General features: G+C 32.3%; 1 protein-coding gene across 12 annotated transcripts; it reads left to right on the forward strand.

Annotated features, from left to right (window-relative positions):
- The first annotated feature begins 2,581 nt into the window (after nucleotides 1–2,581).
- Nucleotides 2,582–14,866, forward strand: LOC102626844 (uncharacterized). 12 transcript variants are annotated; one of them, XR_008050657.1, is made up of 9 exons: nucleotides 2,730–2,902; nucleotides 3,163–5,636; nucleotides 5,728–6,027; nucleotides 6,116–6,203; nucleotides 12,545–12,608; nucleotides 12,890–12,995; nucleotides 13,135–13,676; nucleotides 13,776–13,955; nucleotides 14,254–14,866. XR_008050657.1 is itself a non-coding variant. In XM_052431498.1 (6 exons), exons 3-6 carry the CDS (start codon nucleotides 5,032–5,034, stop codon nucleotides 7,043–7,045), a joined length of 1,749 nt encoding a protein of 582 aa, XP_052287458.1. In that variant the 5' UTR covers nucleotides 2,735–2,902; nucleotides 3,163–3,250; nucleotides 3,357–5,031; the 3' UTR covers nucleotides 7,046–12,538. The 12 variants fall into 12 exon arrangements, 5 of the variants coding, with proteins under 5 accessions (XP_052287459.1, XP_052287461.1, XP_052287458.1 ...); XR_008050661.1 differs by having other exon boundaries at nucleotides 13,135–13,380; nucleotides 13,464–13,955; XR_008050658.1 differs by having other exon boundaries at nucleotides 12,890–13,039; nucleotides 13,464–13,955.
- The last annotated feature ends 920 nt before the right edge of the window (nucleotides 14,867–15,786 follow it).

A 15,786-nucleotide genomic window follows, 5' to 3' on the forward strand; every position in this document is an offset into this window, starting at 1 on the left:
AGAAAGAGTTATAGAATCCCAACTTTTCCCTTATACTGAGACACATACCCGTACTTGAGTGCACAGGGGCTAGGGTAAAATCCTAGCGGGATGCAGTGTTATGTGTAAAGACATGTTACCTTGCCGCTCACCTCGATAATTATTTACTAGTTGCTTTCCATTTGTTACGAATCAAGAATTTATAATGTCTAAAAGTAATAAAATTAATTCTTTGTTGCCAAATTGAAAGTCAATAAGTGATACATCAATTGTATCCAGCTGGTCATTTGTATGCACGCACTCCTCATTTTTCTTGTATAAGGCACCGAGTCAACTGAATAATTAGCATTGGGTTTAAGTAATTAATTAGCTTTTGTTAACTGTACAACATGCTCTTCAAACCTTAAAAAATTAAGTTTGACCTTTACCTATATAACAACTTAAATTTTTAAGTTAAGGTATGGAAAATGACAGGCATATAATATTATTTAAGATTCCTGTTCGAATGCTCAAGTAGTACTTGTGTCGTTTAATATTATAATTGAAGATACTTCATCAGTCTTCGAACTGAAAAAGACTATAGGCACACGATTTTCAGTTGGATCCACATCATGGCCGCCCCATATTACCTTTAATTATGTCCTTTAGCAGCCTAATCTAGTGCCAGAGGGTTTGTAGCACTCACAGTGGGTCTTTCCCCTCGGTGAAACTTGAATCTTAGACGTTAAGGTACATGAAAGTCTTGCGTCGTCTATGCACCAAAGGTACCATCAAGTTAATAATAAATTTAAGATTAACAATAGTATTACACTTCCAAAGTATTATTTTATTTTATTTTTTTATTTCTAATGATGTAGTATTTGCCCATTGAATAACAAATTTTTATAACCATGAGCGAAAAAGTTTAGTATAAAATATAACTTGAGAAGTATAGTGTTACTGAATTAAATTTAAGTTGCAAACTCCTAACCAGTTGCACAATCAATTCAAAAAGAAAAATAGTTGCACAATTAATGAATGGAAGAGCAAGTATACGTTACCATAAGATATCAACACTAAAGACGTAAATAATTAACTGTTTGGGCAATTCTCTGTATAAATTTTTCGTTGTAACAGTTCTAAATAAGTTATGCTGTCATACAAGCCTCTCTCCATCTTGAGATAGGATTGAATCTAGTGATTACTTTTATATTAAATTTGTACTAAATAGGGCAAAGTGTAGTCTTCATTGGCCGTATCCAACATGTCAATGTGTAGCTCAAATGGCAGGCAAAAATCAGGAAGCTAGAGCGCTGTGTCGCGGGCCGCTCAAATTCCTTAGCGAAGGAGGTTAAATTGGCGTGCCAAGACACTTAGGTGCGCTCAGTAAAGGATCGCCCAAAGGCAGAGTACACTAAATAGTAGGGTGCGCTCAATAGTGGACCGCTTCATAAATTAGCGAGACGTGGTGTGCTCAGTAGTGGGCAACCCAACACCACAAGAAAATACAACATTGGCTACAAATTCTATTGCAACAAAATTTACTTTATTGCTAAAATTCATATCTTGCAACAAAAATTAGTCTTTATCGCTATGGCTAAACAGATTTTGTTCTTCTTAATGATGTGGAATAGGCAAGAAAATTAGAATATATGGCAACAAAATATTTTCTTGCCCTATGCTATGATTGGCAACAAAAGTGTTCTTGTTGCCTAACAAGCTTAATGAAAGCAAAATATGTTTCGTTGCTCAAGTTTTTCCACACAAACACTTGAATCAGTTGCAACAAATGAAATATTGCAAAAAGTTGTGATTAGCGAGAAAATTTGTTTTGTGCTCTCAGAGTTTTTTGCAACGAGATTAATTTTGTTGCGCAAAGGTTAACAAAAATATTAAATTTTCCAATATTGCTAATAGCAGATTGTTGCACTAAAGTTCCATATGATGTTCAATAACTATTATGTGGCACCATTATATCCTCACGTTTCACTATAATTAGTATAGTATTTCTTGTTTGGCAACCATATTCCTCTTTTGACACATCTTGATAAATTGTTAAATTATTTTAATTATTATTCCAAATTTACTTTTTAGGTAATAAGGTTTATAATAATATTTTATACAAAATTTAAAATGATGACATTAAATCTAAGAAAAATGATGGTTTACTTGTTTAAAAAAGATATCAATGATAATAACATATAAAAATTATGATTAGTAATAATATTGATCATAATAATGAATTGAAGTATGAATAATGATCGTAGTAGTGTTTTATTGCACTATCATTCATTACAAGCAAGAGGAAATTAAATGAATGAAGAATCATTACTAATTACATCAATTTTATTGGACAACTAAATAAATTACTTAGTGGGGTGTGTGTGTATTCGCAAGTTGGTAAATTGGATTAATTCAATTTTTCTAGTAAGTATAATTTATTAGAGGATCAAAAAGGTCTTCAATAAATTATTATTGGAAAATACTGAAACTAATATTAAAAAAAATCAACTAACAACTTGAAAGTGTATTATTGAATATTGATTCAACACAACACTTAACTAGCTATATATGAAGGTTGGGGAGATTTCTATAAATTAAAAAATTAAAAAATTAAAAAATTAAAAAATTAAAAAATTAAAAAATTAAAAAAATAACATGTAGGCTAAAATTAATAAATGAAAATATAAAGATAATATAAAAGAGAACATGACTTTGTGGGAGGCTTTTTATTTCCGCGCCCTTTATTTAATAAACCGCGCGCTAACCGAAGTAAAGTTTCCGTCACCAATTTTTTTTAATTAAAATATTGCTTCTAGAATATTTCCACTTTACTCTCACTTGTTTCTTTCGCCCAGCCATGGAGTTATTCTCTCTGCCCAAGCTTTAAGCCACTAAAGAGTTTGTACTTGGAAGGCACCACTCAAGACAACGATTTCTTCAAGTAAATTTAGTATTATTTTATATATTGGCCTGCTGAGTTTGATTTTGTTTAGTGGGTTTTGCTTTAATTATTTATTAAGTGGGTCTTTGTTTCAATTTTTAATTTGTTAAATTAAAGTTAATGGATTATTTTAATGTCTATTTTCCGTTAATTGATCTAAAGAATTATTATATACTGCAATAATAAAATAATACTTGAGGATTATATTCTTTCTCAAACTTTTGTCAATAGTTTTTTGAATTTTTAACTCTATTTCACAGGTGAGTTAATTGTTTGGGAGTTTCTTCTTTGCTGAGAACAAAAACTTGAAGAAAGAACTGAATTCTAATTATTACCTTCAGCTTTCAGGTACAATTCATTTTTTTTTAAAGAATTGTCCACATTATTGTGTAAAATTATTTTATTTTATTTTTGTTTTTGTTCCCTACATATATTAATTTATAGTATCTAGCAGTGAACAATGGATAGGAGTTGGATGCATTTGCGAAATAAATTATGTAAAGAATACTTAGATGGTATCAAGTCTTTTATGAAGGCTGCTGAGCAATGTGCAAATGAGAATAATCTTGTTCATTGTCCATGTAAAGAATGTCAAAATGCATTCTTCAAGTCGTTGCATATTGTCAAAGCCCACTTAAAAAGATATGGCATTGCAGCAAGCTATACAAAATGGGTTTTTCATGGTGAAGAACCTGAGTTTGTGGACAATAGTCAAATGAATGTAGGATCTATGCCCAGTAATAAGAGTGCCTTTACATTTGACAATGAAGAGGATGATGCTGAAATGTATAATTTAATTCATGATATGTGGGAGCCAATGTCAATGGATGCAGTCACTTCGGAGACAAATATTGAAGAGAATGTTGACATGATACACGATGATAATAGAGAATTTAGAATGTGCGCAAGATTGTTAGAAAAGGCTGGAAAAAGTTTATTTCCTGGTTCTAAGTTATCTGCTTTGAGTTTTATTGTCAAGCTAATGCATATAAAAGTTCTTAATAAATTGAGCAACAAAGCAATAGATATGATTCTCCAATTGTTGAAAGAGGCATTCCCAGAAGGCACAACACTACCAAGTACTACTTATGATGCAAAAAAAATGTTGAAGTACTTGGGCTTAGGGTATGAAGTCATACATGCATGTAAGTATGATTGTGCTTTATTTTGGAAAGAATATGGGACATTAGAGAAGTGTCCATACTGTGGTGAACCGAGGTACAAGTTTGAAGGCAGTAAAAAGAAAGTACCGCTGAAAGTGTTACGTTATTTCCCTTTAAAACCAAGATTACAAAGATTATTTATATCTAGGCATACAGCACGGGATATGAGGTGGCATCAAGAGAAGAGAGTTGTTAAGGAAGGTATTTTAAGACATCCTGCTGATGGGGAAGCATGGAAAGAATTTGATAGGTTGTATCCTTGGTTCGTACAAGAGCCTCGTAATGTCAGGATGGGTCTTGCAACAGATGGCTTTAATCCTTTTGGTAACATGCATAATTCTTATAGTATGTGGCCAATTATACTTGTGCCATATAATTTACCACCATGGAAATGCATGAAAGATCCATTCATGATGATGTCGCTACTCATCCCAAGACCAAAAGCACCAGGTAGGGATATTGATGTTTACATAAGGCCGTTAATAGATGAATTAAAAGAGTTATGGAATCATGGTGTTGAAACCTTTGATGCATCCACTAGACAAACTTTTCATATGCATGCTGCAGTGATGTGGACTATTAATGATTTTCCTGCATATGGAAATTTATCTGGATGGAGCACTAAAGGTTATAAAGCTTGCCCGGTTTGTAATGTAGAAACATCTTCACGAAAGTTAAATAGTAAGATATGCTACATGGGTCATCGCTGATATTTGCTACATGGTCATTCATGGAGAGCTAGTAGAGAACATGATGGTGATTTTGAATTTGATCCAACACCTAAGGAGTATTTAGGAGATGACATTCTAAGGCAATTGGAGAAGATAAATAAAGGTAGACCTGGAAAAAATGAAAATAACAAAGATAGAAAGTGAAAACGTAGTGCAAGTGATTTAAATTGGACAAAAAAGAGCATATTTTTTGAGTTGGAATATTGGTCCAAGTTGAAAATAAGACATATTTTGGATGTTATGCATATTGAAAAAAAATATATGTGATAGTTTAGTTGGAACTTTGTTGAATATTGAGGGGAAAACTAATGATACTGTTAAAGCAAGGCTTGACTTGGAGGACTTGAAGATAAAGAAAGAGTTGCATCTAAAACAAGAAGGAAACAAACTTTTAAAACCTCATGCTTTATATACACTGACTTTAAATGAAAAAAGAGAATTTTGTCAATTTCTTAAGTCAGTGAAGTTTCCAGATGGGTATGCTGCAAATATATCTAATTGTGTTAGCATCAAGGATGCAAAAATATCAGGTTTAAAAAGCCATGATTGTCATGTTTTGTTACAACAAATCCTTCCAATTGGAATACGTCCATATTTACGGAAAGATATTTGCTCAGCCATTATTGAACTTTGTAACTTTTTCAGACAATTGTGTGCAAAAACACTATATAAGAGTGAGTTGGATAAATTAGAGGAGGGGATTGTATTGATACTTTGCAAGCTTGAACGAATTTTCCCACCCGCATTCTTTGACATAATGGTGCATTTAGCTGTGCACTTACCACGTGAAGCAAAATATGCCGGTCCTGTTGCATTAAGATGGATGTACCCGATTGAAAGGTAATCACATTATTTGATTATAATATTTTTATTATATTTACATTACATTCACAAGTCACTTTTTTAAATTTAATCATTTGTTGTCAAACAGGGCTTTAGGTCGGTATAAGAGCTATGTAAAGAATAAAGCTCGACTTGAAGGATCGATTGCCGAGGCCTATATCATAAATGAATCGTTGTCTTTTTGTTCATTATATTTAGATTCTATTGAAACCAAATTTAATTGTGTTGAGCGAAATGATGATGGTGGACAAAGAGTTGGAGGACTTTCAGTCTTCTCTCAGAATGTTCGACCTTTTGGTAAAGCTCAGATTGAGTTATCACAACAAGAGATCGACATTGCACATTGGTATGTTTTGAACAACAGTGATGAAGTCCAGGAATACCTAGAGTAAGCATAAAATATATTAGTCATTTTATTTAATTTATATAAATATATTTATATATAACATATCATAATATATCTGTTGAAATTATAGTGAGCACAAACGGTTATTACAAAGAGAAAGTGGTGCTAATTTAAATAAAAGACAGCAATTACTTTTTCCCAAGTGGCTTGCAGCACATGTAAGTAATTCTAGCTGTCAAATTAATTAGTTATTCTTTTAACTCTATTATAACAAGCTTATAATAAATTAGTTTATGTTTTATAGATGAGACAATTACGGGATGAGGGATCTTCAACAATAAATGATGAACTGTATGCTTTAGCTTGTGGACCAGATGTTAGAGTTTTTAGTTATTCTGGTTGTATTATGAATGGAGTGCGATTTCTTGTCACAAGTCGAGATGAGCATCGTACTACTCAAAATAATGGAGTAATGGTGCCAGGGGAGCTTGACAATGAAGAAATTGACTTTTATGGTGCACTCAGTAATGTTATAGAATTAATATATCCCCTTGGATGGCGAGTAGTTCTATTTAAGTGTGATTGGTTTGGCACTAATCTTAAGAAAAAAAGAATTAATCGTGATTTCCACCTTACTTCTATCAATATAACCCGAACTTGGTATAAAGAAGATCCTTTTGTGCTGGCTATTCAAGCACAACAAGTTTCTTATACCGATGATCCAAAGTTAGGAGTGGGTTGGAAGGTTGTAGAAAAGGTGCAGCATAGGGGTTTGTGGGATGTTCAAGAGAAAGAAAGGTTAAATGAAGATGAAAATGGAAGGTGGAGTGCAAATGAGCAAGTGTATCAGCAGAATGAGTCATCTGACTTTGTTATTTCTGTACAACTTGAACATCCTAATGCACAATTGTATAATAGAAATGATGTTGCTCCGCAAGTAATTTCATTAAATGTGTATGTTGAAAAGGCAAGAGATCATGATGCAAATGATTTCAAACTTGTTGAAGAGGGAGATGAAGATGAAACAATGGAGGAATATTTCTCTGGTAGTGAAGAATAGTTAAATAAGAATTATGATGATAGTGATATTGACTTTTAATCGCATGTTTAATGCTTTGTTATAATAATACCTAGCAACAGATCTAAAGGCTCATAGATAATACTAGATCTGGATCCCAGAAATAGTATTCTGATTGGATGGAGGGAGAAGAGAAGATACAACTAAGGGCAGAGATCCGGTCTCTTTGCCTTAGAGGAACGTAGCATTGTACATAAATTTAAATTGCAGAAATTTAAACAGAATTTAAACATACATTTGAAACTTGAAACTTTAAATTACTTTAAACCAGTAGGAAATAGGATCGAAGGATGGATATGAATTAAGCAAAATTCATTAATTTTAAACTTCAATTTGCAATTTATAAATAAGAATTTAATTAGGTACATGGCGTTGTTACCAGATCGATGCAATACTTAATCTGCCTTTGAGACCAGATCTGACTTAGAACAGATCAATATCTCGCACGTTCTGTTTTCCAGCCGATATACCAATTTAATCTAAAAATGTTTTAATTATGTGATTTTAAAGCAGACCTAGCAACAGATCTAAAGGCTCATAGATAATACTAGATTTGGATCTCAGAAATAGTATTCTGATTGGATGGAGGGAGAAGAGAAGATACAACTAAGGGCAGAGATCCGGTCTCTTTGTCTTAGAGGAACGTAGCAGTGTATATTAATTTATTGGTTTACTAACTTTTATATTCTAACTCTTATTCTAAGTCTTTTATTTCTTCTTTACAATGTTGTTCCAATTCCATATTCATTTGAATTGGACGGGTTTGGTAGGTATTTGTTTTTCATCAAAAGAGTTTTCATAAGGCAAATCTACTAAATGTTGCTTTCTGTTCCACAAAAGCAGAGGGTAGATCCGCACATATTTCATTTTCAATGAGGTCTTTAAAATCAGAAATTTTTCTTTTTACAAATTCATTTTGTAATTGGTTTTCGATTCTTTGTAAACTCAAATCCTTTTTTAAACAAATCAGGTCATTTTGTTTTGACTTGAGAAGTACATTGATTTGGTTATGATAAACAGAACAAGCTTTAACAATATTCAAATTTCTTGTTTTAGGTTTCTCAATGAAAGGGAAAACAAGTTTTTTGGTTTTTGCTTTAAAGGATATACTATCGTAGTTGACAGTATATGGAGTAATGAGATTGGTGAAAAGAGTTCCTAATATCACAGTGTGATGGATATCATTTGTTAAAAGAAAGGAAGTCCTAAATTCAAAACCATTATTATGCACCGAGGCATTAACTTTATATTTCACTTTCAATTTTGAATTATTGGCGGCTGAGAGTTTTTTATTTGTCTTTTCATGAAATCTCTTAAGAACAATGTCTTCTTTTAAACAATTTAAATCGGCACCAGTATCAAAAAGGGCAATAGTGTCAATTTCAAAATCTTTAGGAAGTATTAAAGTAATTTTAATCAAGTATTTTCTTGTGGTGATTTGTTTTAAAACAAACAGAAAATCATTGGGTATAGATTCAATGTTTTCAACGTTTTGTTCATTATCACCATCAGATTCAACTTCTTTTTCTGAATTATCTTCAAGTTGTTTTTGTAGGAGGAGTTAAATGGTTTCAGAATCATTTTTTTGTTTTTCTTTTAGTTCTTTTATCTTGAGTTTGATTTCTTTTATCTCCTTTTGAAGATCTTGGATATTAGGAGTTATAGTTCTCTTTGTTTTCGTTTTGTCCAAAATCTCAGTAAGATCATAAGTGTTCTTTTTAATTAGTGGGGCTTTGGAAGTTTATGTTTTATTAAGTTCTAGGGTTCTTAAGAGTTTATCAAGGTATTCTTTTTGGAGATTTGGATCAGAAATATGTTTAACTAATTCAAGAAAAGTTTCTTGTTCTTTAGTCAAGACATTAATCTTCTTTAAATAAGATTTGGTGTTTGAATCACTATCACTGGATACAGATGTATCCGAGTCAATTAGCTCATCAACCTGTAGAGGTTCACTATCTCCCGTCATGGAAAACTCAGAGTCAGAAGACTCTACAAGTAGAGGGGCTACTTTAGAAAGTGTTTCTTCATCAAGGCCAAGCTCGTGGAGCTTTCTGTTAACTCTGCAAAATTTTGTAGTGTGACCTTTCCTTCCACATTTTAAACACGTGGCTTCTTTGTAGTTAAAAGAGGTTTTTTGTTTGGGTCTGAAGTCCTTCTTTTTAGAGAAGTTAGGCCTCTTATAAGGCCTTGAGGGTTTCTTATAAGAAGGTTCTCTAAACTCTTGGAAGGATTTCCTATGGCTTTTGGACTTGTAATGTTTTTCGTAAGGTTTTGAAAAACACTTACCATTACAATCCTTTGAAGCGGAAGCTTTAAAGGGATCATAATTGAATTGTTTACAGAAACTGCCTAATTCTTGCTTAGACTTTCTAAGCTCCCATTTTAAACGTTTCTATAGTTTCAAGTCTTGGCAAATCTTTAAACCTTCCTTGTTAATAAAATTGACAAGTTCACCGTAGGTGAGCTCATCATAAGGGATTCGGTTGTCATAGAGGGTTTTTATGGAATTCTTAACCTTTTCTCCTAATAGGGTAGGTAAACCTGTAAGGAATTTTTTCTTCCAAGTTATATGATTTGCATCATCCCTAAGGAAGAGTTTGGTAAAGAATGTGGTTTTGTAGCTTTGGAATTCACTAAGTTTCCTACATCTCAAGTTATGTAGCAACTCAGCATTCTTATCTCTTAGGTGTGAAGGATCACCTATGAAATGAAGGGATATAGTCAGAATCAGGGTAGTAATAGTATCCTGAATTGGACTATTAAACTCATCGAGGATGAGGGCTCCATTCTCATCTTTTTGAATAGAATCAAGGATATCTAATTGTTGCTGTTTGGTGAGAAGGTGATCCCACCAACCTTTAAGTTGACCTGTAAAACCAGCTATGAGAATTTCTGCAATGGCTTTGTCAGACGTTCCCGACTGGGTTTTATAAGCATTGGCTGCCATGGTCATTTGTTGCAACAATCCTAGAATATTGTATTCAGACATACCATCAATATTCCATTCATAGACAGAGGATGCATTAAATCGAGATTGGTTTAATGCAACAGGCTTGTTGTCTATGGTCAGGTCAGGTGGAGACTTGACAGTAGGTAGGGCTATTCCTAATGAATTTTTTTGGCTTTAGAAACAGGTTCTTCTTTAAATGCTTCCATATCAGAAGAGGCTATAGAAACATTGTCTTGTTCTAGTACACCAATCTTGCTAGATTAGGCACTATCAGGGGCTATTTGGATTTTACTAGATGAGGAAGAAGAAGCTTATATTCTATCTAGTTGTTCTTTAATGGCTTTAGCAAAATCTGATTTTGACTCTTGTACAAGCTTTTGACTAGTTTTCGAAACCTGAAAAGGTTTGAAAATAGGCTCTTTAAGTTTTTTGTCTGAATCCGATTTTGATGTAACAGGAGAAACGGCTATGGTTGACTTCTGGAATTGGTTTTCTATCCTAGTCAACTGTTTTCCTATCGTATTTAGATTAGCATTACAGAAATTATTCTGTTGGATAATGCTATCTAAATCTGCTTCTGGATCTTTATGGATTTTATAAGGTGAGGCTTTATTCTCAACAGGAGGCTCACCATGTTCAATGGTCAGACTCCTAAGAGGTGGATGCTCAGATTCTATGATTCTACCGCTATCAGAAAGATTCCATTAAGTGGTTTTCTTGCGAACAGTAATGGGGTTTGATTCTTTAAAAGGATATGAAATGTTGTTATCTGAAGCATACATCTCAAACCAATCAAAAAACAATATATGAACTTTATGCAAATTTACAAACTCATAATAAACTTGTTGGATTTCCTTTCTTTGGTTTAAGAAATGTTTAAAAAACTAAAGTCTTTTTTCTTTATTGGAATTAGAATAAAAATTATTGTGAAGAAGAGTTTTATCTAATTCAAAATCTTTTTCTATAACATTAATTACATTTTCTGTGATGACAGAAAATGTAGGAGAAGTTGGAGGAGAAGGTTCTTTCTCTTCCTGTTGTTTTTTATGTTGTCGGCTAGTGTAAATAGGATGAGGAACACTAGTTGTATAGTCGACAGAATGTATGGAAGAACTAGGTATATCCGAAGTGGAAAACCTAGGTTGACTTTGTACTTGTTGAAAAGGGAGATTTATAATAGAAGGAATTTTTGAAAATCTCATTTCTAAAGTAGGAATACTCGTACTTGAGTCTTTGTCGGAGAATCTGGATGATGTAGATCTCCTAAATGATAATTTGACTTTACCATCAGAATACTGAGTCACATTTTGTAACTCTGTATTAGACTCAAGTTGTTTTGGAATCACTGGAGCAGTGGCTCCTTCAAGAATCCATTCGTCTGGAAGATTGATATCTTTCCACTGAATTGGTTTTGGAATAACGGTGTTGGCTTTAGACAGGTCAGTCTGCAAGAGAAGAGTTTTATCTTTTTCTGACTGAAATTTATGTTGCGTGCTAAACGCAGAAATCATGGCTTTGTAAGAAATTTTATAGATTAATGCAACTGGGATAGATCCCTCAATCATGTGATAATTATGGGTCTTGATTTGCAAAATCATGCTTTTTAGAATGTTCTTGTCTTTTAGAGAAATTGTTATGTTTGGGTAACAATTGAATGAAATGGGACCTTTACAAAGACTTAATTCTATACTACTTAGTAAAGAATCATCAAAAGAGATGAATCGCCCATCTCTTAGGACAGCCAGTATGGAGGTATTAAGGCCTTCTTTTGTTAAGGGTTTTATACCAACTTGTATTAATCTGATATGAACGTAATTAAAATTCTTATCTTTTAATTTCTTTAAGGAGTGTTCTGAAAATAGATGAATAGTTTCAAAAGGCTTTGAAAGGGTTATGTCTCTTTCTTCAGTTTTTATAACATAATCATTTTTTAAAAAATCAATAATACAGTAGGAAATTTAAATATTAAATAATCACATGTGTAATATGAAATTTAATTTCATATTAAATAATAATACAGTAGCAGTGTATATAAATTTAAATTGCAGAAATTTAAACAGAATTTAAACATACATTTGAAACTTTAAACTTTAAATTAATTTAAACCAATAAATTAATTTCATATTAAATAATAATTTTAAACTTCAATTTGCAATTTATAAATAAGAATTTAATTAGGTACGTGGCGTTGTTACCAGATCGATGCAGAACTTAATCTGCCTTTGAGACCAGATCTGACTTAGAACAGATCAATATCTCGCACGTTCTGTTTTCCAGCTGATATACCAATTTAATCTAAAAATGTTTTAATTATGTGATTTTATAGCAGACTTAGCAACAGATCTAAAGGCTCATAGATAATACTAGATCTGGATCCCAGAAATAGTATTCTGATTGGATGGAAGGAGAAGAAAAGATACAACTAAGGGCAGAGATCCGGTCTCTTTGTCTTAGAGGAACGTAGCAGTGTATATTAATTTATTGGTTTACTAACTTTTATATTCTAACTCTTATATCTTTCTTTCATGCAGTTAAGTATTCTTAAGGGATTCTTGAGCAATCAAACTGACTTGTCCTTTCACTCCTTCATGCACGGTTGTCTTTTAGCTTACTTTTATCTTTTTTGTTTTGTTCATATTATACTCTCTTGTTTAGTTTTAGTTAGTTCTTGTTTAAAAATGTGAATTAATGGTTAAAATTTTGATAAGTGCGTATAAGATATTGTGAAGAATACAAGTGGTTGTTATTAATTGAATATGAAAATTTTATTCAAATATCTTTCATGTTATAATTTCTTTGACAAAATTATAGTTATCTTGATTTATTTTTATGTTGATTATTAATAAACTCTAATGTATATTTTTAATAATTACTAGATGGGTCCTGGACATAGAGTTACCAAACGTGTAAGAGCAGAAACTGTTGTCGCATCCACAATTCCCCAGTTTCAGCCTGTTATGCCCAGCCAAGAGTTTGTGCAAGGTGCTGTTACAACTCTAGAATTTGGTATTTAAAGAGTTTAATTGGTAGGATTTTTTTTAAAATATAACATACAATATTTTATTTCTTATATCAATACACGTTATATATATATATATATATATATATATATATATAATAGATATTCAGCCAATAAAGAAAAGAACACGTGGCCCCTCACGTGGGAAAAAAACAGATGACATTGTGCAATTATCTGGAAAGATAAAACTACATCTCTCCCGAGACTAATAGGCCAGTAGGTCATAAGTACTCTTCCATGTTGTCAAGTGAGTGTGGATATTTGGTTAGAAGGTTTGCACTTCTTCAACATGAGGAATGGAGCAAGATTCCAGAATTAGAAAAGCAGGTTTTGTTTGAACGACTATTAGTAAGTACTTATGATTCTTAATATTCTTCATCTGTCATTTTTTTAAATTATAAACTGAGATATCTTTGTTTTCCTAAATTCAGTCAAAGTTTGAGATTGATTTGAACTTACCACATGTTCGTCGATGTGTGAATAACATTATGGGTGGGAGATATCGTGATATGAGACATTGGATGTATGATCATTACTTGGATTATCCATCCTTTGAAGAGGCACTTAAGCATTCATATCCAAGCATATGTCCAGATGATTGGGCTTGGCTTTGTCATAACATTTACAATTCTGCAAGTTTCCAGGTCCAATGATATTTATATTATGAACTTTAAATTGTCCAACTAGTTGTCAATATGCTTGTATATGTATCTTATTTTCTACTGTTATTTTTTTTAATGTAGACTCAATCTACCAAAAACAAAACTAATCGTGCTAAGCTCCCATATGTCCATTGTGGGGGATCAAGACCTTTTGTTAATTATCTTGAGGATGACATGGTTGATGGTGAAATAGAATTATTTCGCGTCACTCATTTCAGCAAGAAAAAAGGTTGGGTGAATGAGGTGGCACACTTAAACCATGTAAGATGCTTTGTTGGAAATAAAATTTTTAATTTTATTATTTCTTATCACCTACATACTGTTGATGAAAGTTTACTCATTGAGTTTTTTTTCTTAATTTTTTTTCATGCTCCAATTAACTTTATTATTTGAAATATCAAATAATTAGATTTATAAGTATAACATCAAGTTTCTTTTTTTTTTTCAATTTATGCCTTAATACAAATTAATTCCATGACCAATGGATTAAATTTCAACTATTTAATTAATGAAATTCTTTTTTTTCTTCCTTCATTTACTAACGAAGCTTTATGTATAGGACCAAATGGTAGAGATATAACAACAACAACAAACCGATCCTAAAGAAGCAAAACCACTAACTCAAAGGGAAATATGCATTGAAGTACTTGGAAAGAAATCAAGCTATTTTCGAGGACTTGGCAACGGACCACGCCCAACTTCAAACCATGGTATTGATACTTCTGAGGTTGACAGATTGCATGGTATTATATCTTCACAACAAAGTAGATTGGATTCACAAGATGTTGAGCTTCAAGAGCAAAAGAAGACTATTGATCAATTGGAGTCCAGATTGTCCCAATTTGAGGGTATGATGCAGCAATTTTTTTCTTCTCAAAGATTCGCTTTTCGCTTTACAGATTCAGCTACTCAATGATTACTCATTTCAATGGTGTCCTTAGAGTATCTTGAACTTGTTGGTATTTTGAATTGGTCATCCTTTGATCTTTTTGGTTACTGTTGGTGCATGTCATATCTTTAAGTAGTTGGAGTTTGGAGTAGCTGTAATTAGAGATCGTTTATAATTTTTACTCATTACATTTTTGGGATAGATGACAATCCACTTTTGTATTTGACTATCATATGTGATTCTTAAAGTCAGTTTTGTATATATATATAGCTTGGATACTGAATGGGCCTATAACTTTTAAATTAGTTCAATGACATTAATGATTTTTTTGTTAGATTTCTCAACATATATTTCTAGTTTATTATTGTCATGGTGGGGAAAAAAAATGGTATCTTTCCCAACGAACTTGGTTTGCTTCCTTTTATACCATGATATTATTAAAAAAATTGTAGTATTTTTTAATGACAAAATTGATTTGTTTCTAAAAATATTTAAATATTTATTGCAAATTTGTAAAATATTCAACATAAAGAAACAAAGTAGTTTTGTTGCCTAAAATGATCTTAGCTAACAAACACCTTTGTTGGTACGCGTTTTTTTATGAAATGTACTTTATTTCTTCGCAACAAATTAGTTTTGTAGTAAATAACTATATAGAAACAAAATAATTTTGTTGTGTAAAACTGTTTAGCGCAACAAAAATGTTTGTTGCCAAATTATTCTCTAAACAAATTGAAGACTCATTCACAGCGAATCGGTTTTGTTGTGAAAGGAAGTTTGAGGCGAGAAATGTTTTGATATGTTGTTAAACATAGAGGGCGACAGTGCTAGGCTGACGATCGGGCCGACAAACTTGTTTTTGTAGCAATAACCTATGGCAACAAAATTGGCACTTTAGGCAACAAAATCTTTTTGTTGCAAAAAGCCATTTCTGTTGTGGTGCAAGATTAAGCCTAAATCCGCGAGTCCAAGTGAACAAGCCCGACTAAATTCTAGAATTCTCTACAACACCCTACATTTGCAATTATCTAAATAATTCTACACTTGTATATTGCTAGACCTCTCTAGAACTTAGTAGATTTTTAGGCAAGTTGCGCAAGTTGCGTGGAAGGCTCTACCAAGGCAAGCCTCCCTATTAATAGGGCATGGCAACACCACACCATACAACAATACACCACACACCAAGCACAAGCACCTCAAGCA

Source organism: Citrus sinensis, chromosome 7 (assembly GCF_022201045.2).
Source record: "Citrus sinensis cultivar Valencia sweet orange chromosome 7, DVS_A1.0, whole genome shotgun sequence".
Classification (NCBI taxonomy): Eukaryota; Viridiplantae; Streptophyta; class Magnoliopsida; order Sapindales; family Rutaceae; genus Citrus; species Citrus sinensis.

What these genes read in the sequence shown, in the direction of transcription:
- LOC102626844 (XM_052431497.1), top strand. Translation starts at nt 5,032, where the DNA reads ATGTTATGCATATTGAAAAAAAATATATGTGATAGTTTAGTTGGAACT. An exon ending in GAAGTCCAGGAATACCTAGA is followed by an intron (nt 6,028 to 6,115) that starts GTAAGCATAAAA and finishes TTGAAATTATAG; the next exon opens with TGAGCACAAACGGTTATTAC. An exon ending in CCAAGTGGCTTGCAGCACAT is followed by an intron (nt 6,204 to 6,289) that starts GTAAGTAATTCT and finishes TATGTTTTATAG; the next exon opens with ATGAGACAATTACGGGATGA.